Source organism: Akanthomyces muscarius, chromosome 6, assembly GCF_028009165.1.
Source record: "Akanthomyces muscarius strain Ve6 chromosome 6, whole genome shotgun sequence".
Classification (NCBI taxonomy): Eukaryota; Fungi; Ascomycota; class Sordariomycetes; order Hypocreales; family Cordycipitaceae; genus Akanthomyces; species Akanthomyces muscarius.
Genome location: NC_079246.1, coordinates 3,188,075 through 3,213,803, shown reverse-complemented (window position 1 = coordinate 3,213,803; position 25,729 = coordinate 3,188,075). Strand labels below are relative to the sequence as shown.

At 54.6% G+C, this 25,729-nt stretch overlaps 8 protein-coding genes across 9 annotated transcripts; 3 read left to right on the top strand and 5 right to left on the bottom strand.

Moving 5' to 3' along the window:
* Window positions 1-4,827: 4,827 nt before the first annotated feature.
* Window positions 4,828-5,154, bottom strand: LMH87_001141 (uncharacterized protein; the record flags this gene model as incomplete). Its single annotated transcript, XM_056199170.1, has 1 exon — window positions 4,828-5,154. One exon carries the CDS (start codon window positions 5,152-5,154, stop codon window positions 4,828-4,830), a length of 327 nt encoding a protein of 108 aa, XP_056056043.1.
* A 3,942-nt stretch (window positions 5,155-9,096) lies between these two features.
* Window positions 9,097-10,602, top strand: LMH87_001140 (uncharacterized protein; the record flags this gene model as incomplete). Of its 2 annotated transcripts, XM_056199168.1 has the most annotated exons (2): window positions 9,097-9,678; window positions 9,731-9,778. In XM_056199168.1, 2 exons carry the CDS (start codon window positions 9,097-9,099, stop codon window positions 9,776-9,778), a joined length of 630 nt encoding a protein of 209 aa, XP_056056042.1. The 2 variants fall into 2 exon arrangements, with proteins under 2 accessions (XP_056056042.1, XP_056056041.1); XM_056199169.1 differs by having other exon boundaries at window positions 9,097-10,602.
* A 3,430-nt stretch (window positions 10,603-14,032) lies between these two features.
* LMH87_001139 (uncharacterized protein) lies at window positions 14,033-14,561 on the top strand (the record flags this gene model as incomplete). The annotated part of the gene is made up of 2 exons (XM_056199167.1): window positions 14,033-14,313; window positions 14,381-14,561. 2 exons carry the CDS (start codon window positions 14,033-14,035, stop codon window positions 14,559-14,561), a joined length of 462 nt encoding a protein of 153 aa, XP_056056040.1.
* A 3,784-nt stretch (window positions 14,562-18,345) lies between these two features.
* Window positions 18,346-19,092, bottom strand: LMH87_001138 (uncharacterized protein; the record flags this gene model as incomplete). Its single annotated transcript, XM_056199166.1, has 1 exon — window positions 18,346-19,092. The coding sequence occupies one exon, from the start codon at window positions 19,090-19,092 to the stop codon at window positions 18,346-18,348; it is 747 nt and encodes a 248-aa protein (XP_056056039.1).
* A 200-nt stretch (window positions 19,093-19,292) lies between these two features.
* LMH87_001137 (uncharacterized protein) lies at window positions 19,293-19,676 on the bottom strand (the record flags this gene model as incomplete). Its single annotated transcript, XM_056199165.1, has 1 exon — window positions 19,293-19,676. One exon carries the CDS (start codon window positions 19,674-19,676, stop codon window positions 19,293-19,295), a length of 384 nt encoding a protein of 127 aa, XP_056056038.1.
* Window positions 19,677-20,387: 711 nt separating this feature from the next.
* LMH87_001136 (uncharacterized protein) lies at window positions 20,388-20,927 on the top strand (the record flags this gene model as incomplete). Its single annotated transcript, XM_056199163.1, has 1 exon — window positions 20,388-20,927. The coding sequence occupies one exon, from the start codon at window positions 20,388-20,390 to the stop codon at window positions 20,925-20,927; it is 540 nt and encodes a 179-aa protein (XP_056056037.1).
* A 218-nt stretch (window positions 20,928-21,145) lies between these two features.
* On the bottom strand, window positions 21,146-23,437 carry LMH87_001135 (uncharacterized protein; the record flags this gene model as incomplete). The annotated part of the gene is made up of 6 exons (XM_056199162.1): window positions 21,146-21,302; window positions 21,350-21,485; window positions 21,532-21,672; window positions 21,723-21,804; window positions 21,852-22,602; window positions 22,650-23,437. 6 exons carry the CDS (start codon window positions 23,435-23,437, stop codon window positions 21,146-21,148), a joined length of 2,055 nt encoding a protein of 684 aa, XP_056056036.1.
* Window positions 23,438-24,186: 749 nt separating this feature from the next.
* Window positions 24,187-24,698, bottom strand: LMH87_001134 (uncharacterized protein; the record flags this gene model as incomplete). The annotated part of the gene is made up of 3 exons (XM_056199161.1): window positions 24,187-24,472; window positions 24,528-24,596; window positions 24,670-24,698. 3 exons carry the CDS (start codon window positions 24,696-24,698, stop codon window positions 24,187-24,189), a joined length of 384 nt encoding a protein of 127 aa, XP_056056035.1.
* Between the last annotated feature and the right edge of the window lie 1,031 nt (window positions 24,699-25,729).

Genomic DNA, 25,729 nt, shown 5'->3' with positions numbered 1-25,729 from the left:
GCTGTGATTGGCCGAGGGGAAAGTCTCCTCCCATTGTTCTCAGTAGCGGTCGCAGAAAACTAGCGAAAAGCAGACCATGTGCGGCCCGCCTCGAGCTTCGTTCAGCTCCGTGCGCTGGGCGGGCGGCCTAGCTGCTCCGTGGTGGCTCGCCGGGCGTCGGGACTACATGTGGCGAGACGTGGTGAAGCACCCAATCCGTACATGATCTGGGAATAGAAAGCCAGTTTTCTTTTTGTGGTTGGGGAACTGTGTGATTGGCGACTGGCGACTAGCACGTTGGGATGGAATGGCTGGAACCAGGAAAAGCAAATGGTTGGAGGCTGGGTGGCGCCATCGCGATGGAAGCTATTGATGCACACCGCAAGAGTATGAGATGCATGGACGAAAAAGAAAAAAAGGGCGTTGGTTTATTCGACACAGACGGATGCCTGTGCGCAGAGTAGCTTTACGATGCCTCTGCCGAAGGAGATTTCGCAGTGGATAGTGGCTGGACCGCGTCGCCTGTCCCCGTGGCACGATTATGCGGTCGGCGAGGTTCATAGATAAAAGCAAATACTGGTATTCACAATGCGATCGGCCTTTATGCTAGAGGGGGGACCGTGACCGCCTGCAGACGCCATCAACAGTTTGCGAGCCATGCAAGAGTAAACGCAGAGCTAAGAAGCATTGCTTGCATGGCTGCATGGATGGACAACAGACGAAGCCGAAACAGCCGTGACGTCTTGCGTCGGGCATTTTGGCCCTTGGGTGCGTAATGCCCCATTGAGGGACTGTTTTTGCCATCATGTGCCCGATGGGCGAGTCGACTTGTTTGACAATTGTCGAGATCTTGGAGGCGATCAAACGTCATAAAGGGCGGCAATAAGGGTCCTATTGGGCATGTCTCGGTGCAAAACGTCACAGCAGCAGGCATGCCTTGGCAGAGTGATGTGTTGGGATCTTGTCTTCCGTACGGAGTAAGTCGCCCTTGCTTTGCGCCCGCCCGCCCGTTCTTGTTTGTTCTGCAAGTGAGGCATTCGGCATCCATTATTATTCGAGGGGTCCTTTTGGGCGCGTCGGGCTTTGATTGTCGCACAAAAAAAAGCAAAAGTAAACAACAACACGTTTCGGCTTGCCAACACCGCTTCAAGGGATGCGACTCGTGTTGTACGACTCGTGGCGTCATGTTTAAACAAAAAGTTGAAAGGGTTAGAAGGAAAGAGTGGACTGTTGGAGCAAGACCCTGATGATGGCCAACGCAAGGGCAAAAGAAGGCCTGTGCTAACAATAGAAGCTCCAGGGAAGCTTCCGTCTGTCGCCTTGCAGTTGGTCTTGGTGACCCCCAGTTGCGCCCGCCCGCCCGGGGCTGGTATTGTATCCGCTCTCTCTCCCTTTTGTCGCGTAAAAAAGCAAAACACTAGACTTGCTTGACATTGGACCATGTGCATGTCTTGACGACCACTCAACTGTGGATGGTTGGGGTTTGCTCAGTCTTGCTTCTCCACACGAGAAATCTCACGCGACTTGACCAGACCCTGAGTTGGCAGTGGAGCATCACGCTGTGCCGTGCATTTCTTCTTGGGAAAAGCACGGCGGCTATCGTGAGTGACTGTCCCCCCGCCCTCGGCCCATGCGCTGCGACACAGCCAGCGGATGCTTCGTGCTTCGTGAGACATTCGTGATGGCTCTTGGAGCCGCTCGCCACTGTCATCCCCACTCCCACCTGCATGAAGCATTCCATATTGTCTTGATTTCGAGCACACATGAGCAGGTCCCCTTGGGCACCGTCCAGCCTCTCCCGCCGCCGGCCGCCGCCGCCGCCGCGAACAAGAAAGGACAAGGCTGCCAGGGCGGGCGGCTGGATTGTGTACCGACGGGTGGCACCCCCCTTCTGGCATCACAAGGGATGACCTGGATTGCCAGCGCACAACATCAACTCTAGCCACCACTACTGCCAGTGCACCACTGGCACTACCACTGCAAGCACCGCTGCCACCACACCGACTCGCCATGGCGGGACCGATGGCTTGCACTGTTCGCGGGCCGTCCTCGGGCTGGCTACGTGTAGACGATGCGGTCCCGTGGCCGATGAGCACAGGTTGCTGAGGATCTCGACCCTGAAAATGCAAGGGAGGCCCTCTGCGTTGCTGATGCGAGAAATGCACAAGACACATGACGAGCCGGCTAGCTTGTGGCTCTGCGCTTGTGGCATACTTGGTCCTTTCGCTCAAGACCCTTCGTGTTTTCAGACATGCCACTTGTACGCAGTGGCCAGCGATTTTGTTTTGTTTGTCTTGCCTAGCTGGCTTGATGCTACCATCCTTTCTTGCAATTGCATTCTCCCTTTGATGCTGAATCACAGGCAGGATTGCTTCGTATCGCGACGGTCAGATGGTGTTTTTATCTGCCTTGCCAACGTGTCTATGGCTTGGTATGAAAGAGCGTAGCGCCTGAAACATGGGACTACGCTGGCGATTGGTTGCTGGGCCAGAGGAAGGTCTGATAACAGGCTTCACTGCAACAGTATTACAGCATCTTCTGCGAGAATACTACGTACAAACAACATCATCGTTAAGAGCCAACACGGCTACTGGAAGCATGTTGAAGCCGCTTTTGAAATGCCGGCGGCTTATCTGACGGCGCCGGAGTGGGGCCCGGCTCCGGAGCGACGGCGAAGCGGCACTAACTGGATGATCGAGATCCAGAGGATGGCGCCGTCCGGCGACGAGAGCGCCGTCTCAGTTTAGCCCGCAAGCGAGGATTCTGTCTGGACAATCAAGTGCCGGCCTAGAATGATTCAGATGCGTAGTCACTGCTCGCTTGCACTTGCACTTTAATAATGTGCACTATAAGGCTCTGATACATTGTGGGAGGCTGAGAAATGCTGACCTTTCTAGCCTCATGATGGTTAATCAACCGAGCAGCAAGATAATCATAAAATGCCAACTGGCGGTGTAATTATCTGCAAGTCATATGTCCAGCGAGGACGTGGTAAAAAGAAAAGTCTCTGCTGGTCACGGAGCCAGCCTGCCAGTAGTGCAGAACTGGTTTCTGGAAAAGCACATGGCTACAGCCGCCTAAAAGCCACCCGCACACGCCTGCCAGCATGCCATCTGCCGGTTCTTCGACAGCGACCACGGCGCAATGTCAGAGCAGGCATCTGACGCAGCGAGCACGACGTTTGGCACCCTTTGGGATCTGCGGGGGATCAAAGGGGACCAAACGTGCTAGTTGAGGCACCTTCCACGGCTGGTAGCGATGGCCTGTGTGATATCAAGCTACAGGGGCGATCTCGTACCACGGCGGCTCAAGGAGTAATCATGACTGCATTATGAGAACCGCCGAGGCTAGATAATCATGGGCATTACCCGACAAAGAAGCTCTGAATATCTTCCCGTATCAAAAGGGCCGGGCTGGTAATTTGCGATCCTCAGCGCATTATTACTGGCAGGGCACAACCGGTCATTTCACAGTTGAGCCGCTCGGCATTTGTTTCATCTGCTGATATTTGTCTCTGACACCGGCCAACTCTGAGCGATCCTGTCTGGCAATCCTACGCTCGTATCTCGTCGCCGGCGCGAAGGAAGGGCTGTGATCAACGCCGACACACGAGGCTCTGAACGGTCGGCCTGTGAAATGGCAAATGGGCATGCAAGCCCCAACCGCGGACCACCACCACCACCACTACCACCACCACATGGCCCGTGGATGGCGAGACATGGCCAGACATCCTGGCTCGAACGATTACAGGTGGGTTGCGGCGTAGCGCCCGCTGGGGTTGGGGCAACTGTAGCGCAGGAGTGCATTCTGTAGAGGGGTCACGCAGGATACAGATTACTGTTAGCCAAGCGGATGTGGTTGGGTGGTGTCGACGAATTTGCGAACCGAGCCTATGCAGCCGTAAACCTATATTACATGCAAGCCATCTGCGGGAGGAAATGGGCCAGGGCGTTGATAGTCTCGCCGTGGGCTGGCTGGCCTGTCGATCCCCTGGAATACGCTGCATGCAAGAGGACATTGCGACCAAATACGGAGCCACGGAGCCACAGAGCCCACAGAACAAGGCTTGACATTGCGGTCTGTTTCGTTTCAATGGTAAGCAAAAGAGGCCAAGTTGTCAACTCTGCGCCACCCTGTCTTTGTTATTGTTGACACAATAATATCATTTCCTTTGATGCCAGCTTCCTCTTCCGTAAGCGGATAGAGCGCCGCTGCAGGTAATAATAAATCACCGAAGGAAAAGCCCTGAGCCTTGAGTCGGGCGAACCGAGAGCCCGTGCTTGCGGCCAGACTAGCCAGCGATGGGATTTAGTGCTGCTCAGAATACCACCTCGGATCGCCATTGCGGATCGCAGACATGGGGCATTGGCTCAGGCGTTTCTTTTTTTCTTTTTTCCCTCCAGGGGTTGAGTGGTCATGCTCGGCCGTTCATCAAACCCGCTCAGGTATGTCTCCGTAAATAATAATACCAGGAATACCACCCAGCAGTTCTGTAGCACCTTCACGACGCTGCGATTCTAGAGCTAGCAGGGGTGTCCATCCCTGCTGCTGAGCCAAATCAACAGCAATGCGACTCTGTTTACGTTATGGACTCCTGGACGACCTTTCCTTTGGTACCATGGTTAACAATGCAAGACAGTTGACAGATGGAGATTATTAAGACCAGAGCCTTTGGTCGGTCTGCCTGGTCCTGGTTCCGCAGCATGGATACTGCATACGGAGTACTGATGGCATATTGAGGCTAATAGCATAGGCCCTGATACAACTATTACAGTGGACTTTGTGTGGCAGCCCGCATGAAAAGGGCGCTACTCCTACGCTTCCCGACGAGGTCCATGCCAAAACCCGTTAGACGCAATATCCCGTGACGTGCCAGCTTGCTCTATTGGCAGTCAAAAGGCCCAGACCGCTATTCTGCGACATGATTATGCGCCCGCGGTTTGGTGGAGGTCTGCAGGCCTCGGAGATGCGCATCAATGTCAGATTGGCGGCGCTCAGGAGTTGAGGCTTTTCATGAGCAGATGAGAGTTTTGCCATTATTCCACTTTTCGCCTTGAAGGTGTTGACGTCTGGGATCTGAAACGGATATCGACCTTTGAGGATATGCTTCTGAGTTGGGGCAGTCCACGATGAGATGATGGCTAGACACGAGGCTTTCATCTCGTGTATGGCCATCAATCTTCAAACAAGCTCAAATGCAAATCCCACATGTAAAACCATTATTATTAGCAAGAAGCTACGGAACAATAGTCGACGAAACAGCGCATCCGTAGCGGGCCCAAGTATTTCGCCTGCAGGGTCCCAAACAACGCATCGGATGCAATGCATCACCCGGGCTTATTATTGATCCAGACATGCCCATGGGACCACACCAAGGGGATACGTATAGCGCAGCCTCACAACGCTACAGTGGTGTGGTGCGCTATGATTACACTCATCTGGCACAGCGGGCAGGGCAGCTGTCCCGGAGGCGGCGGCGTCGTCGGCCACGGAGGCGTCGGGAGGGTGCGCCGGGGCTGCCACGGTGAACTGGATTAATGAGTACGCGGCCCAGCATATTGACACTAGCCTTGATACAGCACCCGGCTGCGGTGAGGCTCTCAGAGTTCCAAATACTGGTAATAATAGAATGGCTGACTGACCCAGCGCCAGCCAACCACCCGACGCCAATCAGGAGACGAAGCTGAGCCTGCAGGTTTCTGTTTTTGGAGCCCGTCGGCCGTCACATCATCAGACCAGGGGGCTTCGACAGCAGGCGGAAGGCGAGGGATTACATTGCAGTAGCCGGGGTTGTGCTGAAAATAGCACCAGCTGCGGAAATGCTAGCTTCCCAACCACTCACTACGATGCTCGTCCAGCGAGCTCATTTGCGCATCGAAATAGCCCGCCCTGAAAGCGCCCGTGTCTGACCACCTTCCGGGGCCTGTTTAACGCTGTGACGGCTCATTTCCCAGTAATTTACTGGTAATAAGCCTGCTACAGGCGGCTGCTAGGGGTCCTGTCGGGCAAGGAGGGCGGCGCGCTGTCTTGTTTCGCTGCGGGACAGTTTCCGAGCTTGTTTGGCCACGTCTCCTAATCTCTTGGGGTCCAGTTTGATCTACATATTATGCTCGTCTAGCGCATAAGAAGGAGTTGTATATACCGGCCGATTTTTGAAGCTCTGGTGAGGCAGCGTAATGCAAGCTTGTGCAGGCGTCATCGCAGGTGGCCGGCGCTGCACATCTGGCGCCAGAGCACTTGCCTAGCTTTGACAGCAACCGGTGCAGAAGCTTTCTGTACGAATGACTGCTGCCGGTCAGCGGTTCCGTAGTGCGTCTTCAGCCACTCAGACCGCGTCAAGTGGCGATGATCCTGCGCCAGGACCAGCGGTTTACTGGTCATGATTGGTGGCGTTCCCCAGTAGCATAATCTCGGCAGCTGGACTTTGTTTTGGTGATGCAGCCCAGGTAGGGGTCTGGAGCGCTGTCCAACCAAGGCACAGGCGTTGTAAACACCACCAACTTACTACAGGGACTCAAGTACCACCGGAGCAGCACCAGATCTGCATCTCGAGGGACGATCCACCGGGCGAATTACAGCGGCCAGTACCTTGTACTCGGGGCCGCAGTGGACTGTTATTGTATTTTCGCAGGCATGCCTGGTATCAGGTACATGTTTCTAATTGAATGCATTCCGTCACAGATCTGCAGGTTCGCTGCAAGCGAATTGTGTCCATTCTGGCGATGCAAAAGAGCCGGCTTGTGAATTACGTGTAATCAGACCCTCTGAGAGTCTGTTTTACGTTGGGCCTGGGATTCGTGGCCGGCAAGGGATGGACTAAACAATCGGAAGTTCCCTAGGCAGCCTCTTGAGGATTAGCATTCCAGGCAGAAGGAATGAAGGTCGTCGAGAAATGGTACCCGGTAGCTAAAAGTTGGGCAGTTATTTGTTTGTTCTGATGAAAAGACAAAAGAAACTTTGAATTGCCGTGATTGACAGATTAAACAGCGCATAGTATCTGATGATGTCTGCTTGCCCGACCCTTCCGTTCGAGTGATGCTCCAATGAATTGGGTTTGGTGGAAATACCAGCGTACGCATTCAGAGTCACAACACGCGGCAAGACGGTGATGGCGGTACGGCACACCTTGTCGCGCCATACAACAAAGCAAAGAATGAAGAAAAAATCCAAAAAAATCCAAAAACACAAAAACAAAACCCATCTAGGCAAACCCTGCGTATGACGCATAGGTTGCCTCTGTTACTCATAGCTGTGGACGAACCGCTGCCTGGCCGTTTCACGACGTCGTTGGACTTTAGGCATTCGTCAAACCCACTCGGGAAAGTACCGTGAGCTGTCGTGGGAGCAGTTCGCAGCAGCAACTCGCCACATCTCTGCGCATCTTGCTTCCACGGCGTTCCGCGAGGCTGCCCACCCCCTGGACTAGGTCGAGACAGGAGTTTGCTGCTCCTCGTGACTGTGAGCCACTGTGTGTTGCCGCCGCCAGCCCCAAACAAGTCCGGTTTCTTAGCTGCCTACGTAAAAGCGGGCGTCATCAGCAGCAAGGAAATCAGAGACGGAGTTCCAGACGCCGGGAGGGATGTGGGAGGGACAGCTGGGCAGCACTGCACTGCCAATCCCACTAAAAATCAACCAGAGGCGTTGCCAACTGGTCATTACTGGGACCGCCGCCTTGACACTAGCAGCTTCTTCTCTTTGCGGCTGGCATGATGGCAGGGGGGAAGGGCAGGCTTGGGCAGCAAAAAGCCAGCGGCACGGCCTGCTGCATATTGGGACACGCTGGGCCAATGGGCTGAAGAGGATGGGCGACCATCACACAGCAAGGGGGGGGGGGGCAAGGCTTCTCTGGGCCCCAAGGGAGAAAGGCATGAAGGCAAGCAACAACAGCAGCAGGCGGACGCTGATCATGACACAGATGCAGAACCACCTTTTCTGGCAATGATGCGTCAGACCACCAGCCCACGCAACCGCCTGGTTCTTTCGTATACCAGTATTTGTTGATTGCGCCACGATCCCTGGCTGCTGGCCGCTAGCAAGGGCACCACCATCAGGACCACCCTCCAAGAACGCCCAGCGCCAAAACCTCGAAGACCTGGGTCGACTGGGCTTCGACTTTTTTTTCGTTCTGTGACCCACCACCCATCACAGACTCAAGAGAGACTTGTCAAGTGTGTGTGACAGAGAGGCGGCGGGCCTCTGGGCAGTGTGGCAGTGGGCAGTGGACAGTCAAACCTTATGGAGTTGGTGGCACACAGTTTTAAGAATAGTTGTTGCATTAGCGCCACTTGTCCGGTCAAGACAAGCCTCCCCCCCCTCCCCAGCCCACTCTCCATGCATTAATCTTCCCACCGCGGCCAGGGTCTGATGAGGTTGGGTGGGCCGGCATGTTAGTGCGGTGTTCCACGCAAGCCCGTCCGTCCCAGACACGGCAAAGACGCTAAAAGGTTGGCGAGAGGGTTTCTCGAGTGGGACCAGGCTGGTACGTACACTGACCCGCCTCGTCTTGTCTTGTCTTGTCCTTGAGCGGGCCCGGACTGGTGCTAGTCGGGGGGCGGCGTTGGAGGGTGTGGATTGTCGTTGTGGTCCTTGGGTGGCCATGGGTCCTGTCTGTCTTTGGCCTGGGTCTGTCTGGCTGGTTAGTTGGCCTTGGACTTTTTGAATATCTACCTCGACATGCCCGCTTCGGCCGAAGAGCCAGCCTCGATATCAAACTCCGTTGTACATACATTCGAAACCCTTCTTCACGACATTCCTTCAGTCCAAAAAAACTCCTCACCTCAACCAAGATCTACGCTTCGTTGACCTGTAGTCTCTTTTAATACTACATTTCTGCTTCTTCTCCCGGTGTGGTTTGACCGTTTAAAACGTCTGCCCTCAGGACCTATTGTTCGACCCGTTTGTTCGGCCCTCGACATTTCAACTTATACGCACCCAGGAGCCCATCAACGACACTTTGTGCTACACCAGTCGCACTTTTTCAACCTACTCTTCCTTGTTCAACGGACAGAAACTTGAATGGATATCTTCTTTTAATTACAACGCCAACCTAACCGCACCACCTCAACTTATACCGAACTCGCTCTTCGCAACGGCCCGGAGCCACCATCTCAGTCTACTATGCAGAGCCATGTTCCCTTTGGATACCCAACACCACCTGCTTCGCCAACATACGACAAGTACCAGTTCCAACCGCAACAGCAGCCACAATACGCTCGCCACTTTCAACCTGTGCGATGCGTGCCTCTGGCCCCGGAGCAGAGACTAGGACGTCTGCTGGAAGGCAAGCTGCAGCTTACTGACATCCTCGGCACTGGCGCCTACGGTGTAGTCTACTCGGCCATTGACATCAAGACGGGCATCCGCTATGCCGTCAAGTGTCTGAGCAAGTACAACGCCGACGGCACGCCTCTGGAGCGCCGCCAAGTGGCCTATCAACAACGCGAGATCAACCTGCACTACAAGGCGTCGGCGCATTCCAACGTCGTGTCCATTCACAAAATCATGAACGACGTCGACTGCATCTACGTCGTTCTCGAGTACTGCCCCGAGGGCGACCTGTTCCTCAACATTACCGAGCGCGGGCACTACGTCGGCAACGACCTGCTGGCCAAGCAGGCCTTTCTTCAGATTCTCGACGCTGTCGAGCACTGCCACAAGCTCGGCATCTACCACCGTGATCTCAAGCCTGAGAACATCCTGGTGACGGACCAGGGCGAGACTGTCAAGCTGGCCGACTTTGGCCTGGCCACAGCAGAGGACCGTTCCGAGGACTACGGCTGCGGTTCCACCTTTTACATGAGCCCCGAGTGCCTCGAGCCAACCACGCGGAAGCCCTACTACATGTGCGCTCCCAACGATGTCTGGAGCCTCGGCGTCATCCTGGTCAACCTGACCTGCGGACGCAACCCGTGGAAGCAGGCCTCTGTCCAGGACTCTACCTACCGCGCACATGTCCGCTCTCCGGGCTTCCTCAAGACCATCCTGCCCCTGACCGACGAGCTCAACGACATCCTCGGACGCATCTTCCACCCCAGCCCCGAGATGCGCATCACCATGGCCGAGCTTCGCAGCCGCATCATGTCGTGCTCCAGCTTCACCGTGCCCCCGGCCAGCCCCGAGCCCGCTGCTCCCATGGAAGAGCTCATGCCCGAGGATGTCATGATTGACGACTACGACTACGAGGAGGCGCTCTCACCTGCCTCTGACTACTCCGAGGATGGATCCCTGGCCTCGAGCGTGTCCACCGTCGACGACCTCGACGAGGACTTTATGCAGGAGCAGGAGAACATGGGCGACATGATGCCGCAGACATACGATGCCGACGACGCCATCATGTCGCAGGCCGTCTACCAGACGCACGAGTACATGCCCCAGCAGTACAAGGGCCCCGTCCCTGTGCAGACACCCATTCAAGTCCCCATCCTCCCCTCGCAGCAAGCTCTCATGCAGCAGCAGATGGCTATGCAGGCGCCCGCCCCAATGCCCTCGCAACCCCCTTGCCAGCCCAAATCCTTCTTCCCTCTCTGGGAGGTGGTCAAGCTTGTGCAGCAGGCGCCCGTCATGCAGCACCCTTCTCCATTCCACCAACAGGTGTCCTTTCTTCCTTCATTCCAAGGCTACTAAACCTTGTTGTACAAAGACCTTTTAGACTCTCACGGGTCGACCAAACCCTTTTCTTCTCTTCAGCTGTTTGAGTTACTGCTGGTCAGATGGACCCAACAAACCTCGAACTATTTCTTAACGTTCTGCTGAAGGCAACAATCTTTCACTATACTCGACTATCACCACTTTCAACTATTTTCTTTTTCGTTTTACTAGCGTGGAGTTTTCTTGATGATACAACTCAACTTTTTTACTGGGACGGATTTGAGCGGTTGATGACCGCTTCGCATGCTTATGGCGCAGGGGAATTGCTACGGAATAGCACGGAGTTTGATTTTGCAACCGACGAAAGCAAAGTCGGTTAGGGACACTATCACGAAAACAAAAATATTTTTAATCCGCGAATTCGAGGACACGGCATTGCCCACCCGAATCAAAATTACGCGTTCATTCTGGGAAATGGCTTAGTTTTTTCTTCACCTTTCTATGTATTCTGGCCGATGGTATTCGGACCCTTGGGATATAGAAGTTTGGTCGCCCATGATGGGCTGACGGCGGCACGGCTGCCTTTCAGAAAGAACCCGAAAAGGGTACAATTTTAGCTAGCAATGGAAACACTTGACAAGCTACACCAATCTCATGCACTAGTGACTACTTGTTGTCTGCCGTCTGCCCTTGCTTTCTGGCTTTGACTTACAGCTTCACTAGACGGATGTGACAGACAACGACGAATGTAGCTGACAAGACTAGCCAGACTAATCCGGCAGGATCGCCGTCCATGGCTGTTGTTTGCGCCGGAAGCCACTCTGCCACTCAACCGCTGCCACGGTACGAGAACCAAAAGACTAACAGAAACTAGCGAGCCGACCACAACTCCAAGTCGCAAATAGAAAAGGATGGGGCCCCCTTCGCCAGCATCCCGAGCTGCTAGCATCACATGGCGCCGGAGCTAAAATGACGAGTGTCGGATTCTAATGAGCTACCGAAGTTGAGCAGAAACCACCACCACACCACGTCGAGAGAAAATCCCCGACCTAGAACAAGGCGCAGCCGGCAGCCCGCTAGGCTCAAAGTTGCTTGGCTTGGCTGCGTTTTCGTTCTCAGCCCACCACACCACCTTGTCGACTTGCCAGGGGTGGTGGGTGGCATGTCCAAGAAGCGACAGCGACAGCGAGTAGCGTTGCGGCGTCTTTTCCTCAACGTTAGCCGTTCGCAGTCTAGCGTGGACGATAATTTCTTGATGGGACTTATCCAGGCCGAAAGATGCGAGTGGAGCTCGCCCTTCCTTCTGCTCTTCTTCCTCTCTCGCCCCCTGTCCTTGCAGACTTTTTGTTCTTGTGATGGAAGCTTGGGCCATTGCTAGCGGCAAGTCACGCAGCCCATCTTCTCGCCCCGGTGGCGCTCATCCTCTCCTTCGACGGCAAGTCAGCAATGGCGTAGACCAGTAGAAATTTGCCTTGGCCTTCTTGCCCCGTTCCCCCCACCCCGTTCACGATGCGGATGGGAAATGAAAGAATGGACGTGGCCTGCTTCTTCTGGTGGATCACCACACTGTCTTTCTAGGCGGGTGCCATGTACCAAGCGGTGGAAAACACTAGCAAAGGTACATGCTTCTCGTATGCTTCTTTTCCTTATCAGTTCAGTCACCTTGCAGAGTCAACAGCGCCCCCGAGGCAGCCGAGAGGGTCCAGACGAGGTTTTTTTTCGGCATCGCTGTGGGCCTCGAAGATCTTGGCTACTCGGTTTCCCTTGTCCTTGCCGTGAGCTAGTAAAATACCATTGCTGATTCGACGGGTCTTTGGCACTAGCTCTTTGCGTCTGGATAATGTGTCCTCACCACCATCGCGATCATGATATGTACGGATAGTCTGAAGGGGGCGCGATCCCGAGGCCCGCGTGCTGCCAATATATTGACTATTGCAAGAATGCCACTTGTGAATACACTGTCAGCTGTAGCCTGTTATCATTGTCGACTGTACTTTGCTATGGTCGCTTATTGTAGCTGCCTAGTGCTCGGTAACATCGTGTCACTGTAGGCAGCCGTCTGCACTCAACCTCGTTTGGTCCTCAATCGAAGCATATCAAAGGGAGCATTCCTGTCTGTTGGACGCCCTCGGCGGCGCTAGACTTTGCAGCCAGCCCGCCCATCTCCAAATCTACTGTTACAGTGAGGCGTCATAGTTCTCTGCACACAGACCACAAGTCATTCAAGTCAACTCATTGTCTGAGTGGACGGTCCAGGGTCAGCTACGCACAGGCCATACGATACGCCGCTGGTCCTGCGCCGCCGGCGTTGCCGCCAGAGATGATTGGTTTGTGACCGCCGGACCATTGGCTGCGGGAGGCTGTGACTATTTGCGCATAGTGCCCATCGCTGTTGTTCCTCGACCTGCTGCCCCATAATCGCCCATCAGCAGCTTCCAATAGCCGTAGTGCCGAGATTCCTTGGGGGACGTGCACCGCCGCTCTCTCTTTGCACTCTCACCGGCCCGTCCGTGCCTCCGTAAGCGTATGGCGATCTACTCCGTACACATTACGCCGCTCCTTGCCATGCCAGCCTGCAGGCCTCGTGCCTTTTTAATTAATAAATTGGTAACGTGCTGCGTGGACAGGCAGACCCTTGAGCGTCCTGAGCGCTGGCGACTTGGCATACCGCCTGGATTACCTCATGCTTGCTTCTACATCCTTCCCTTTGACATTGCAGCCGCTTCTGTGGCTGCATAATAAGCCAGACGGCTGAAAGCAAATAGATGACGACTGGAAACTGGCTCAACGACGGCAGGGTTGGTGGAGAAGCTCGCTCCCTCGCCTGTGACTTCAACTTGATGTGGAGCTATCACCGTTTCGTGTCTAGTGTCCTGCAGTGTAAATGCAACTACTGCAGGCTTGTCTGCGTCTCACTGGGATTGGGCAGCTCATGCTTCTGATAGGCAGTGATAGCAACTTTCCCCAGCCGACGCATCTTTGCCCAGCCTTGCCATGCAGAGAGTGAGGCGAGAGGGGACGCCATGAGCCCAGACCATGGCTAGACCTCGAGATGAGCTGGGCATCTGTCCGATTTGGATTACCTACTCGTGCCACTCCATGACAGGTGGGTGTGAGGACGCTGGGCGTTGATTGGCGCTGCTGATCCTGGCTTGCATGGTTGGTGGTTGGGATATCCAGCCTCGCGAGCGACGAGACAAGAGAAGGCGTCCAACGTGACGCTAGCGGCACAGGGGAATACATGAAAATGGAATAACGTGGGGTGGCATGCGGCGGATTCTTGCCGTGGCTTTTGCGCCTTCTCCAGGCGAGGCTTTCCGTGGCTTTTCGCTGGCTGCCACTGACAAAGGGTGGCAGTCTTTTGAGTTTGTGCTACTGGAATATCCGGGACCTTGGTGTGTAGGAGCTGACACCCCAAGCACGGCCAAGTTGCGCGTGCCGTGGTTGCGTGGTGCGTGGGTTGGAAATGGCCAGGCTCACGGCTGGAGCGAAGCGAGAAAACTCTACGCCGTCACACTGGCTGCGACTCGCCTGCCCTCTTCCCCGAGCTGAAGCAAAGTGGCAGCGTGACCCCCCCAAGGGTGACACGTCGCAACCCTCCTTGGGCCCGAACAAGCTCGATTTCGAGGAGCCGAGACGCCGTAAGCTTCGGCAACCGGATGCCAGCGCGGCCTTTGCCCGATCCAGTGAATGCGGTATCAGCAAACGGGCCCTCATCACATTTGCATCACACATCTACGTCAGACTGTAAGTCACGCGCAGTCGCGGGACATGCGGCGTAAATGTCGCGGCCGCTTACAGGTATTGATGCCAGGATTGCCCAGTTTCTAAGATGGATGTCTCAGTCGTTGATGGGACCTTCAAGGCTGCAGATGCATCCATCACTCGCACCGTTGTTGACTTACACGGACCGTCGAGTCCCAAGCAGTGTCTTGTACTCACCGCCAGATCTCCGAGATAAAAAGGCAACTTCAGGGTCTGTGTGGTCCAGGTAGAGACATGAATGGAGCCGTGTCTTGCCCGACGATGCTGGGATGCCAGCCGAGAAAGACCGCTTTGAGTAACAATTGTGGACAGATGCAAGTCACCGTAGGATTGCCGTGTGCTTCTTCGTCAGTGCAGCCCCATCCTCTGGCAGCACTCCACATCATATTTTCTTTTGGGCTGTGCCTCTGGCATGCTCGACGCACATGGCAGGCAGGGAGGTGCGCCGGCAATTAGCAATTACCAAAAGCAAAAACAAGTGTAGCACAAAAGCGCTCGCCGTTGAATGTGGCGTCGGTGTTGTCTGGAAAAGCAAACACGGTGTAATACTGCCAATGGCGTATGCGAGTACTCTAGCATGCATGAAGAAATAAGCAACATCACCTGTGATGGGATCGTCCTTTATTGAATATGCACTTTCGCCTTCTGCGTTGCTTCTTTGGCATGTCTTTCTCTGAGGGTATGCTATCCGTAGAAGCATTTCTTTTCTGGATTACGCCCTGGCCGCACCGTCGGGATACTCTTTCTTCTGTGCCCTCCCCAGCCTGCACTGCTGCAGCGAGCCATATATTCCTTTTGTGATATATGCACGTTATCTGGCGGTGAGGTTACCTCTATCGATTCCCATTCACCGCCAGTAGCCGCATTAATAAGAAGAAAGCAACGACGGCATCTTGTTTGCTGCAAACTGCAGCCCTTATGCGCGTGATGTCGCCTTGCTTTTGGAGACGAGATGACAAGATGATAATATGCTGCTACTATGAGTTTTGTCCTGGCGTTGAGTGGCGTGAGTGGCAACAGCGCACATCCATCAAAGCCTCTGCTCCCCTAGCCCTGCGCCATCATACTTCTGGAATCGTACTGCCGGTAGTCTGGTGCTGCAACGAGTCGTATCTTCTTCGTACTTAATCAAAAAGTTCTAGACATGACAATAGACTACGCCTCGTACAAACCAGGCGCTGAGCCGGCACACACGTCCCACGGCACACCTGACCTCTCAAGCTCCTGCCATCTCGCCACCAGAGCGGCAATGCAAGATCCTCCCCTGCCCGGTCCATTTCCGCTGGCCGTGTGATTGCCACGTCGACAGGCAAACGGCACGAGCGTGTCCTTGTATGCTGGGTGGCGGGGGACGAGGCGGGGAAGGGCCTGTGCCACAGGGTGCGCGGCGTTGGATTCGATGCCGCTGCCCGCTGCCACATCAGGTCATGCCAAGTAGCACGACGCTGCCCGGCTTACAGACATGTCCTGCGCCTGAGGACTCGGAGTCTGCGTTGGGTGCCAGATCCGGGCCCAACTGGGCATTTGCGTCGCGCTGCCAGTGGGACAGCGTCAGGCCCGGGCGACATGGAGACATTCGCAGTGTAACTGTGCAGGTAACAGCAGCGAGTCCGCCATCTTGCGCGGAGCCTGTCGTGATGCTACCATGGCCGGGATTATCTGGGCCCAACTCTGGATCTATTCATGCAACTAGGGTCACTGTGTCTCAATGTCTTTTTCCATCGATTTACTAATGGGCGACGCCGAGTCGCCAAGGACGATGTGATGGCAAGCTTGCCAGAGCGCTACAATTGCCGGACTCGGTATCTTTCTGCGTATTGGCTTCCTCACTAATGTAAAGGATCGTAGTGTCTCATCCGTGGTAGGGCCAGTGCTGGCAAACATGGGGGCCACTGCCATGACTTACACGGCTCTGCGGTCTCGTGAGCCAGACGGCAATTCCAGAACGTTGCTGCGCTCAAGCAATCAAGGCGCATAAAGGATTCAGCCTTGATGTTGCTAGCGCCCCCGATATTCGTCGCCGTGCCGTCTTGCTTCATTGCTCAGCCGCGAGACTCAATCCTCTGGGCTAGACACGTTGCATTTTTGTTGAATTTTTTTTTAAATAATTCCGTAAACTGTCGCACAAGGCTCTACGTTTCCCCACGGCGGCATGGGATCCACCTCTCTAGCAAACTCTATCGTAAGGCATCTCTGTACATGTCTGTGCAATCACCGCGCATTTTCCGTCGTACGATGAGAATGACTAGAATGCTTGGAAACTCTCTATTGTTATTTTGGATAGTCAGCTGGGACGTGGGTCGGCCGTTGTCTGTGCATCGGCAATCTCGACCTCAGTTGTGCGTCAGGGCTGCTGAGGGTTCGCAGTGATGAGCTCATGGCGTCACGAGTCGATGATCTCAAGTCTTTGTGACGATTTTGAGGTATAGGGTACGACGACATGGAATGGTGAATGCCACAATAGTTTGTTAGTCGGCCTGCGAGCCGTGACTGCGCGCTGTTGGCGAGTTCAACGGTATTAGTCTGGATACGGCCTATCTGAGTTTCCAACAAAGCCTCGTAAAGAGCGATGGAAATCGTCGCCAGCTTTTGAAAACCTTGAACTCTTTGCATTGTAGTCTACCGTAGTCTCAAGTAGCTGGAATGCTGCTACGTTGGACGGGGTAGGCGAGATCTTGCCGTGTGCCGCCATACACCTAGCCTACCCGTGTCTAACCCTATTCAGTGCCAAACTTGTAAAACTCTAACCCTATGGACGACAAATCCAAATGAAGCATCGTCCAGACTCCGGCCCCGAATAAAGTCGTCCGGCGGTCCCGTATTTCCGGCGGCGTTCGATCGGCCCCACACTATATCGCATCGCCGGAAGCAGCAATAGAGTTTCGGTAAACTTTGTACGAACTGTGCCGCATATCTAGGCAAAGGAAGAAAGTAAGTTGGCAAGTAAAGGGCTGAGAAATTCTCAAGACGGCTGCCGTGGTGGATGTTGGTTCAACGTCACGAGTCTGCGCTGCTCATGAACCTAGTGTCCCGAACCGCAACGGAACGGCAGATCGAATAATTGTGTGACCATTTGCCGCCTTGGTTGAACTCTGACATGTGGACGAGCTGTTGGACTGGCGAGTAAGATGGAATTCAGCTCTTGCCAGGTAGTCAAGCGAAAGTCTTTCTTCGCCAGCATCCATTGCGAGGCACAGAGTCCAACACGCTCAGGCTACCGCAGAGCCAACTGTTGACGAGCTGTTCTCGGCCGTCCTTGCAAATGCAGAAGATATGCTTTGGGTTATGGAAGGAAAAATATCGGAACAAGACCTGCCATGTTACTGATGGCGATCTTGCATGCCTGGTGATGCCCACAGCAGAGTCTGATGAACGGTAGTTGGGTTGGCTTGCTTAGCGGCCGAACATGTCTTGGGGCACGCTTCCAGGACTTGGCCTTGCCACAACTGTCCCAACACCGCATGGAGGAAAGAATTGTAAGGAACAATGTTGCAAACGCAACGCTCGTCCTATGACGCCTTCTTGACGACTGGAATTCGGAGCAAAAGCATGTGAGTCCGTAAGCCAGCCGGAGCTCCGTCCACGTCATGCTCGAGATCCCGTTGTTTCGGCGGCACGATGAACATGGAGCCACGGTTCTGGGCCCGAGAATGGATGTACTATGAAAGATTCGTTTTCGATATCCGGAATACAAGATACACAAAAATTGCGGAATTATGGAGGTGTTGTACTTCTATGCACTATCGCTGAGTGGGCAATAGCTCTTACTCAAGTCTTTCGAAAGAGTACAGAGGCGGCTCGAATACAGAAAGTGATGGCACTGGTTTGATTCATCTAGTTGGACTACCCTTTCACGAGAATGAGGCACGCGATACTCTGTCTTAATAGCTACATAATCCTGGATGGACCCAGCAGATCTGCCATCTGTGGACAAGAAATGCAGCCGGCGAGCAACCCGACAGCCAAGTACGCTACATGTATAATTCGAATCATTACATCAAGTTCCCCATATTCTCAGTCTGTTGGCCAGGGCTCAACTGTGAGCTTGTCCCATATACCCTTCCATCTCGCTGCCTTTTTGTCGTAATGTTCCTTTGACCCAAGCGCAGCATTCGGTCTCGCAACCATGTTGAAGTAGTCTGACAAGCCTCTTGGAGCATATACCGACCACGCATGCTCATCTCCGTCCAGACGTATCCCAATCATGGCACTAGTCGAGATCCACGAGTCGATGCCCGCCTCGACGCTCGCGTGCGGCGCGCACTTGCCTCCGTACTTGCTCTCGAACCACAGATGCACGCGCGCCTGGTTGCGAATCTCAACCTCGACGTGCGGCATGTCCGAAAAGAGCGCCTTGGCCTTTTGGATGTACGCGTCTTCCGCGTCCCACGAGAGGTCGCGGTCGTCGTGGTAGACGACGTCGTAGTCGGAGATGCCCGTGTCCGGTGCCAGGCCCGACATGTGGTTCCAGACCGTCTGCGAGACGGCGCCGGCAGCGAGATACCAGTTTGGCATGCCGAGGGTGGCGACGCGCTCGAGAACCGTGACGAGCGTCTTGTTTGTGCAGAGGATGGCGCGGAGCTGCGCGAGCTGCTGGCCAAGGGGGAGCTGCGCGGGGTTGGCGTGGATTGCCGTTGCCATGACGTCTGTGAGCGCGTACGACACTGAGCACGCTTGATATTTGATGGAAATGGATAGAAGGCAAGGAGATGATAATGATTCAAGGCTGCTGTTGGCGCAAGGCTTCGGCTTCGTTTGCATGTGCGGGGTACCGTGAAGTCCATCACCGCCTATAGCGCAAATTATGCACGATGAATCTATTGAGAATTTATGAAAGAAAGTACACTATAAACATGTTTAGAAGCTATTAAAAGGAGCATTTGATCAATAATGAGCAGGCGTAGCGTCAAAGGCAGTCAGCGCATTCCGTGAAACCGCTGAGCATGAGCCCTCTCGACAAATTACTCGCCTTCCTCACAGCTTTTCCGATCCCAAGAACAGGCCGTTTCGTTGGCAAACGCGCATACATAACACCTCAGCCGCCAGGCATCACAGTTGCCTTCGGGGCAAGTGCACTTGCTCGACTGCCCGGGCAACCCTCCTACCACTTCGCGGAAGTGCGCCTCTGCCTTTTCGTCATTAACAAACGCGGCCACGACGAGGGCCTTGTCAGTCGCAGCGTCGACTGTCTGGAGAACCACCATGTTGGGAAGCGGCTTGCTGATGGCGGTAAAGGTATCGCCGAGGTCAATGTCCTTGTTGGCCGCATTCCATGCCTCGCTGCCGACGCGGACCTGCGGGTGCTGCTCTAGGAACGCCTTGACTCTGTCGTCGAAATCGGCCATAATTTGCGAGGTGAAATGAAAACTCTTGGAGATGGATACGGACGAAGCGCTGATGGCTTGGCGCAAGTTGTGGCCGTCGAGATGCCGTGTGATATCAAAGCCTGGAATCAGTTTGTTTGCAAGTTGGTGGCGTCGCCAAGCTGTTGACGGCAGTTGACGTCCCACAAACGCGAGAATGGGCTTAGTAATGTTCCACGACGCAGGTGAGATTTATAGATGATTATCGTGGCTATGCAGTATTTGTGCACAGGAGACCGTTCTGGATCGTGAAGATGGTCAGCTGCGATTGGGCAGAGGCATGTGTGCTCCTTCAGGCTGACATGCGTTGCGCCTCCGATGGTCAGACTGCTGCATAATGTCTTGCGAATATTAACCAGCTATAGTTGGCGCGCAAGAGTTGCTATGAAAGCAGTGCAGCTTCATCAAAGGTCTAGAGCAAGTCTTGTAGCATCGTTGCGTTGCACGACCGCGTAATCCAATCGGAAGCCTCGACTCGCTCGCATCGACGCCTCAATCATCTTTGAGTTGGAATAAACGAACTGCAAGGTATGCATAATCAAAGTTATCATCAATTCGAGCAGAGTGGTGTATACAAGTCGATGGCTACGGGGCAAGACTCGCGCAGACAAGCTCCATAAAGTGAACAAATGCGCCCATTCTCTTATCGTGAATCAAACCATACTTGCCCACATTTTTATAACACTGTTCAAAATGCTTCACTTTAGCTTTTGCGCCCTTGTTGTCCTTGTTGCTTCTGGCATTACCCATGCCGCTGGCCAGGACGTGTCGCTCATGAGCACTCAAGACTTCCTTGCCCAGCACCCTCAGATCGCCGTCGGCCGCGAGGCCCTTGACAAGGCGCGCGAGAACTTTGACGACGCCCTCACCTTTACCGCCGTCGACAAGCCCGCCGTCAATGTGATTGTCGTGCAGGCTTTTGCCGCGGGCGCCGACGCCGAGGACTTCAACGCCGCCCTGTACACCGTGGCGCTGATTGGCGACGACAAGGCCGAAAAGGACTACTCCGAGCTCAGCGGCCAGCACAAATCCCTCATGAGCCCGGAGGAGCGCGTCGCGCCGCAGGTTTGCAAGCGTCAGCCGATCGACGACCTCTTCAAGCGGGCGTCGGGCTGCAATCAGTTTTGCGGAACTGTGCGCGACTGCACGCGCGACCGACGCTGCCCATCTTGCTACTATGTCCGCGGCAACTGTCGCTGGCAGAAGTGGTGCCGCCCTAGAGCTGGCCTGTAAGTCAGTACTGAACGTTTGGCATGCCGAACTGGCTGGGTAAGCAGGTGATGGACGTGTTGTGCCAGGAAGAGTGATATGGAAAAGCCAGTGTCACGCATGGTATGCCAATTTGGGTAGCAAGGACATATGATGGACGTTTTATGCCAGCAAGAATGGATATGAATTTCCGATTTTAATGGACTATAATACACATCGCTGTACATCTCTGCTGTAATCATTTATAGCTTGGATGACAGCGGTTTCCGCTCGCCGCTTCCTTTTACAATCTCATCATCCTTGTAATCCGGATTAAACACAACTTCATTGAGCGGATTCAGTCGATGAGCGCGGTTAAAGAGATCCTCGTACACGTTGCCATCATACCGACCAAGCGCACTTGTACCATTAGCACATATCGGCTCAAATTTTCAGAAAGTACTTACCTGTCCAGGAGATAATCGGGAAACTGCCAAGCGTCGACGAGATTGACGGCGTGAGGACGGATGCGCGAAAGCAAGTCTTGTATTCTGTCAGGAAGGACATCGAGATCCTTGGCGGACGCAGCGCCGCATCGAAGGACTGGTCTGGTTAGCCGGGGCTCCATCGCTCAACACCTGGTACTCACATTCGTAGCTCTCGACTTGGATGGTGGTGTATGCAAACAGCCTGTAAAGATCAAAGACAACGTTCTTTGTCTCGCGAGGGAGGTCGTTGGATGAGGTGAGAGTGCTGAAAAAGGACGAGACCATGATCGATTGCGAGTGCGCTGTTCATGTTAGTGCTGTCGAAAGATGTGTTGAGGCAGTAGGCTCGTACCGTGGCTAAGCTTGTGAAACTGGATCAACAGGTCATTGTGGCGTTTCTTGTTAACCACGCGTGCCTGGTAAGCATCGTACGTCTACTTGAATCAGTACAATAATGCCGAATGGTGCTCAGACATCTTACCATAGAAGCCGCTCGCCACTTGAAGCTTTCCTGGATATCGGCATCGTTGTTTAAAATGTCAAATGCCCTGCCCTGGTCTTTTCGGTCAAGAAAACCCTTGAGCTGTGCATCTGTCTGATCCTTGGGCGGCTCTCTCTGCGTCTTGACCGCAGCAGTCATCCTCTTGATCAGAAACGACGACGTCTGCTGCGTAATCATCCAGTTGTCGCCTTCGAGGATCGGCTTCGCCTGGTAGTCCTTTTGCATCTCGACGAGCCCGCTGCCGCTGCCGTAGCCGTGCCCGCCCATGGCCCTCCGGCACGTCTCGATGCCCGCGTTCGTAATCTCGGTGCTCAGGCTCTTGAGGCCGGACGAGTTGCTGTGCATGACGGCGAGGCCCTCGAGATTGCCCTTTTCGACCTCGCCGCGCGTCTTGGCGTAGTCCTGGCGCATGACCTTGCCGGTGTATTGGAGAGCAAAAGCAGCAGCCAGTAGCGGGAACAGACGGACCTGAACGGTGGGATAGTCGAGTACTTGCAGCTCTGCACTGCGCGGGTCCTGGGAGTCCTTGTCTCGGAATTGCTGGCGAATCGCAGCATATCGTATGGCAATGGTGACGGCGCGCGCAAGATGCGTACCGGCCTCTTCGACGAGGACAGTTCTGATGGAAGTCATCGTTCCGTAAGCCAGAGCCGCGTTTGGAGACTTGGTAAAGACACTCGTCTCTGGGTCCAGCTGGACATATCGCGAGAGCAGTGCCGAGTGCGGGATCCTACCGCCACGTTAGTCGCTGACGTTTCATCCTTCGGTATCCCCTACCTGAACTGATTGAACAGCATGTAGCCATTATCCATCGACGTAAAGCCAATCTTGACGCCAATGTCGCCGATGACGATACCTTTGAGGGGCAGGTGTGTCTTGGTGTCTCGAATCTGGGCAATAAACGCCTGCGGCCCGTGCGAGATGTACTGGCCTTGCCGCTTGGGATCCGGCACCATCAGCTGCGCCATCAAGATGGCGTGGTTCGCCGTCCTCCCCAGCGAGCCGTTCCACCACTTGGCCGCCGTCAGCGTCGGGCTGTGCACGACAAACTCCTTGGCCGACGGGTCCCAGCGCGCCTCGAGCTCGACGCCGCGCACGTTGCTGCCGTGGCCGAGCTCCGTCTGCGAGTAGGTGCCGCTGATCTGCCAGCCGTCGACGCGGGGCATCCAGTACGCCATCTGCGCGTCGCTCGACTGCTCCTCAATCGTCGTCCGGAACATGCCCACGTGGAGGCGATACGGGCTCTGCTCACCCAGCAGGTACGCGGCCATGTGGTAGTCATCCATGTCCCAGCCGTGCTTCTCCTGCAGCCTGCGCATCAGCTTGCCGCGCGCGAGGCCCAACTTGACGCGCTCCATGCGGGATAGCTGCTGCTGCTGCGACTTGTCGAACAGCGGCTCCTTTTCCATGGCGGCGAGCACGCGCGCCTGACGCTCGAGGAAGCCGGTGCCTGAAAATATGTGCTTGCCGAGCGCATCAACGGCCACGGGGGACTGACGGCGTTCTCTTTCGAGGAGCGACGGGCCGCTTGGCTCCTTGGGCTTGAGGTTATCCGGAAACGACATGTCTGTTGCGTAGCAAATGCACGATTTTCATCAGGGAAATTGCCAAGACTGACTGTGCATTGGATGCAGGGCGATGCGAGGACTTGTAAGAAGGAGAGAGGTTGTTGTGGAGTGAAACGGCGACTCGTCCGGTGATGGCCGCCCGCGAGTCGGCATCTACGTAGTGGGACGCGGGCGGCGACTTTGCCGAGGCACGGAGCGGTAGGCTGGGAAATCCCGCGGAGGCGCCAACGTTGCGCAACAAACCTATTGGGTGACCAATTGGGTGTGTGAAAAATCCTCAGAAATTATATGAGTATTTTGTATGTATTTTACAAGTCAAAATAAGGTAGCTGACATCTTCACTCTCATATCAAGAGCCACTCAGATTGGGAGCGCATGGCCCGGAGGTTGGCGAATATGTACTTGGAATACTTGGCAACACACAATGGATCGCTCTTTAGAACAGGAGAGTCAATAATAACTAATAAAAGCGCAGAAAATAAAGAACCGAAATTTATGCAAGCATGCATCACTGGCTGTACGTTCTCAGCCAGGCAATCATGGCCTCTGTACCAACCTCAAACTGCCTTCCAAAGTAATTCGCCAGATGCCCACCCTCCAGCGTCACAAACTCCTTTGGCTCGCCCATTCCCTCAAACGTCTTGACCTGTGCGCTGTAGTCGGCCGCCACCGGATCATCAGTCGCCGTCAGAAACAGCACCGGTGTTGGGCTTTATCTCCGCAAAGTACGCACCCGGACGCGCGCGTTAGATGGGGTGCAGCGAGGTCACGGCCACCTTGTTGTCAAACACACTGCCGCCCTCCTCGGCGAGATAAAACGGCCCTTGGACCACGAGTAGGAAACATCGTCGGTGAGCATCGACTCGCTGGCGCCGGCGCGGTCCGCGTCCAGGCGGGCCAGAACGCCAGAAATCGGCCTTGGTTTCCGAGGCAGAGCGGCCGCCGGCAGGCCAGTTATCGTAGCCGTATTTGCCCGTCTGCAAGGGCATGACGAGGATGACACCGGCGATGCGGCGGTCAAAGACAGCAGCGCTGCCGTGTTTTTAGTATCTTGCATGGTAATTCTGGCAGGGACGAAGTTACTTACGCTTCTGAAGCCTCTCCAGAGTGGCCAATGCCCCAGAGAAATACCTTCTTTGGATTCACGTCCGACAGCCTTTGTACAAAGTTAACATCGTCCTAGTAGACGTCGACCTGGGCTGTGAGATTGGCCTCGTTGCGTGGTAAACCCTCGAGTGGTCAAAGTTGCGGTGGTCATAGGTCAAGACGTTGAAGCCTGCGTCTTGGACGCGCTCTGCCCAGTTCTGAAGGTAGTGCCCATTCAAGAGGGCCAGCCCTGTGTCATGATGACTGCGGGTGCTCGTCGCCGGTGCGGCGACCCAACTGCCGTGAAGCTTTGTGTCATCGTAACTATGTCATTGAAAGTGATGCAAGCGCCGCTTCCAGCAGCATAGTCTGGGAGCCAACTGACTACGTACGTAACCAAGTTTATAGCAAACAAATTCTTACAGAGTTGATAGGATCGCATAAAAATCTTCTACTTCACGTTGCCAAGATTCAAGTCGGGTTTACATTTATGTGAAGCGTTAGATCTGGTGCAAATTAATGTGTAAATCATTATCAAGGTATTGCTCATAATTAAGAGTATAAGATTTCCGATCGAGGCAACCCTGGCTCCAGTTCTCCCACACCAGACAGACTATAACGTCAATTAGCAACTTGCTTCATCTTTGCCGTCCATTCACGTGTACTCAATTGGCCAGCGTAACGTATCCAGGTGGTCCGACCAGTACGTGACCCCCCGCCCCCCCCTCGTCAAAATCTAGAAACAGCAGATTTGCCAGCACAAACGGTTTGTCCGTCCTCTTGGCGTTCCCCAGCAGCTCCAGCTACCGCCGCGCTCCTCTCCTCGAAATCTACCACGACGCGCAGCACCCGCGCGCCAATTTTCAGGTCTCTGACCTCGCGGCCTAAGGCCCTCGAGGATTATCTTGATCGCGATATCGTGGCCTCTTAAAACACTGGAGAACTCGTGCTTCTGGGAGGCACCAGCCAGGGAGAGCTTGGCGGTGATGTCGCCCGGAACGAGCCCGTAGACAAAGTCGGGGGTGCAGTGTTGGCGCACTCAGAAGGCAAAATCGCCGGCGAGGCAGGGCGCCAGGACCGTGTGAACTTGGGCACGGGTCAGAGAGATGGCGGATGTGACAATGGTGGTTACGATGCGTCGTTGATAAAGTAGTTTTAATTGCAAGTTGGATCTGAGGGCTGCCCGATGGAAAGAGGCGAGAC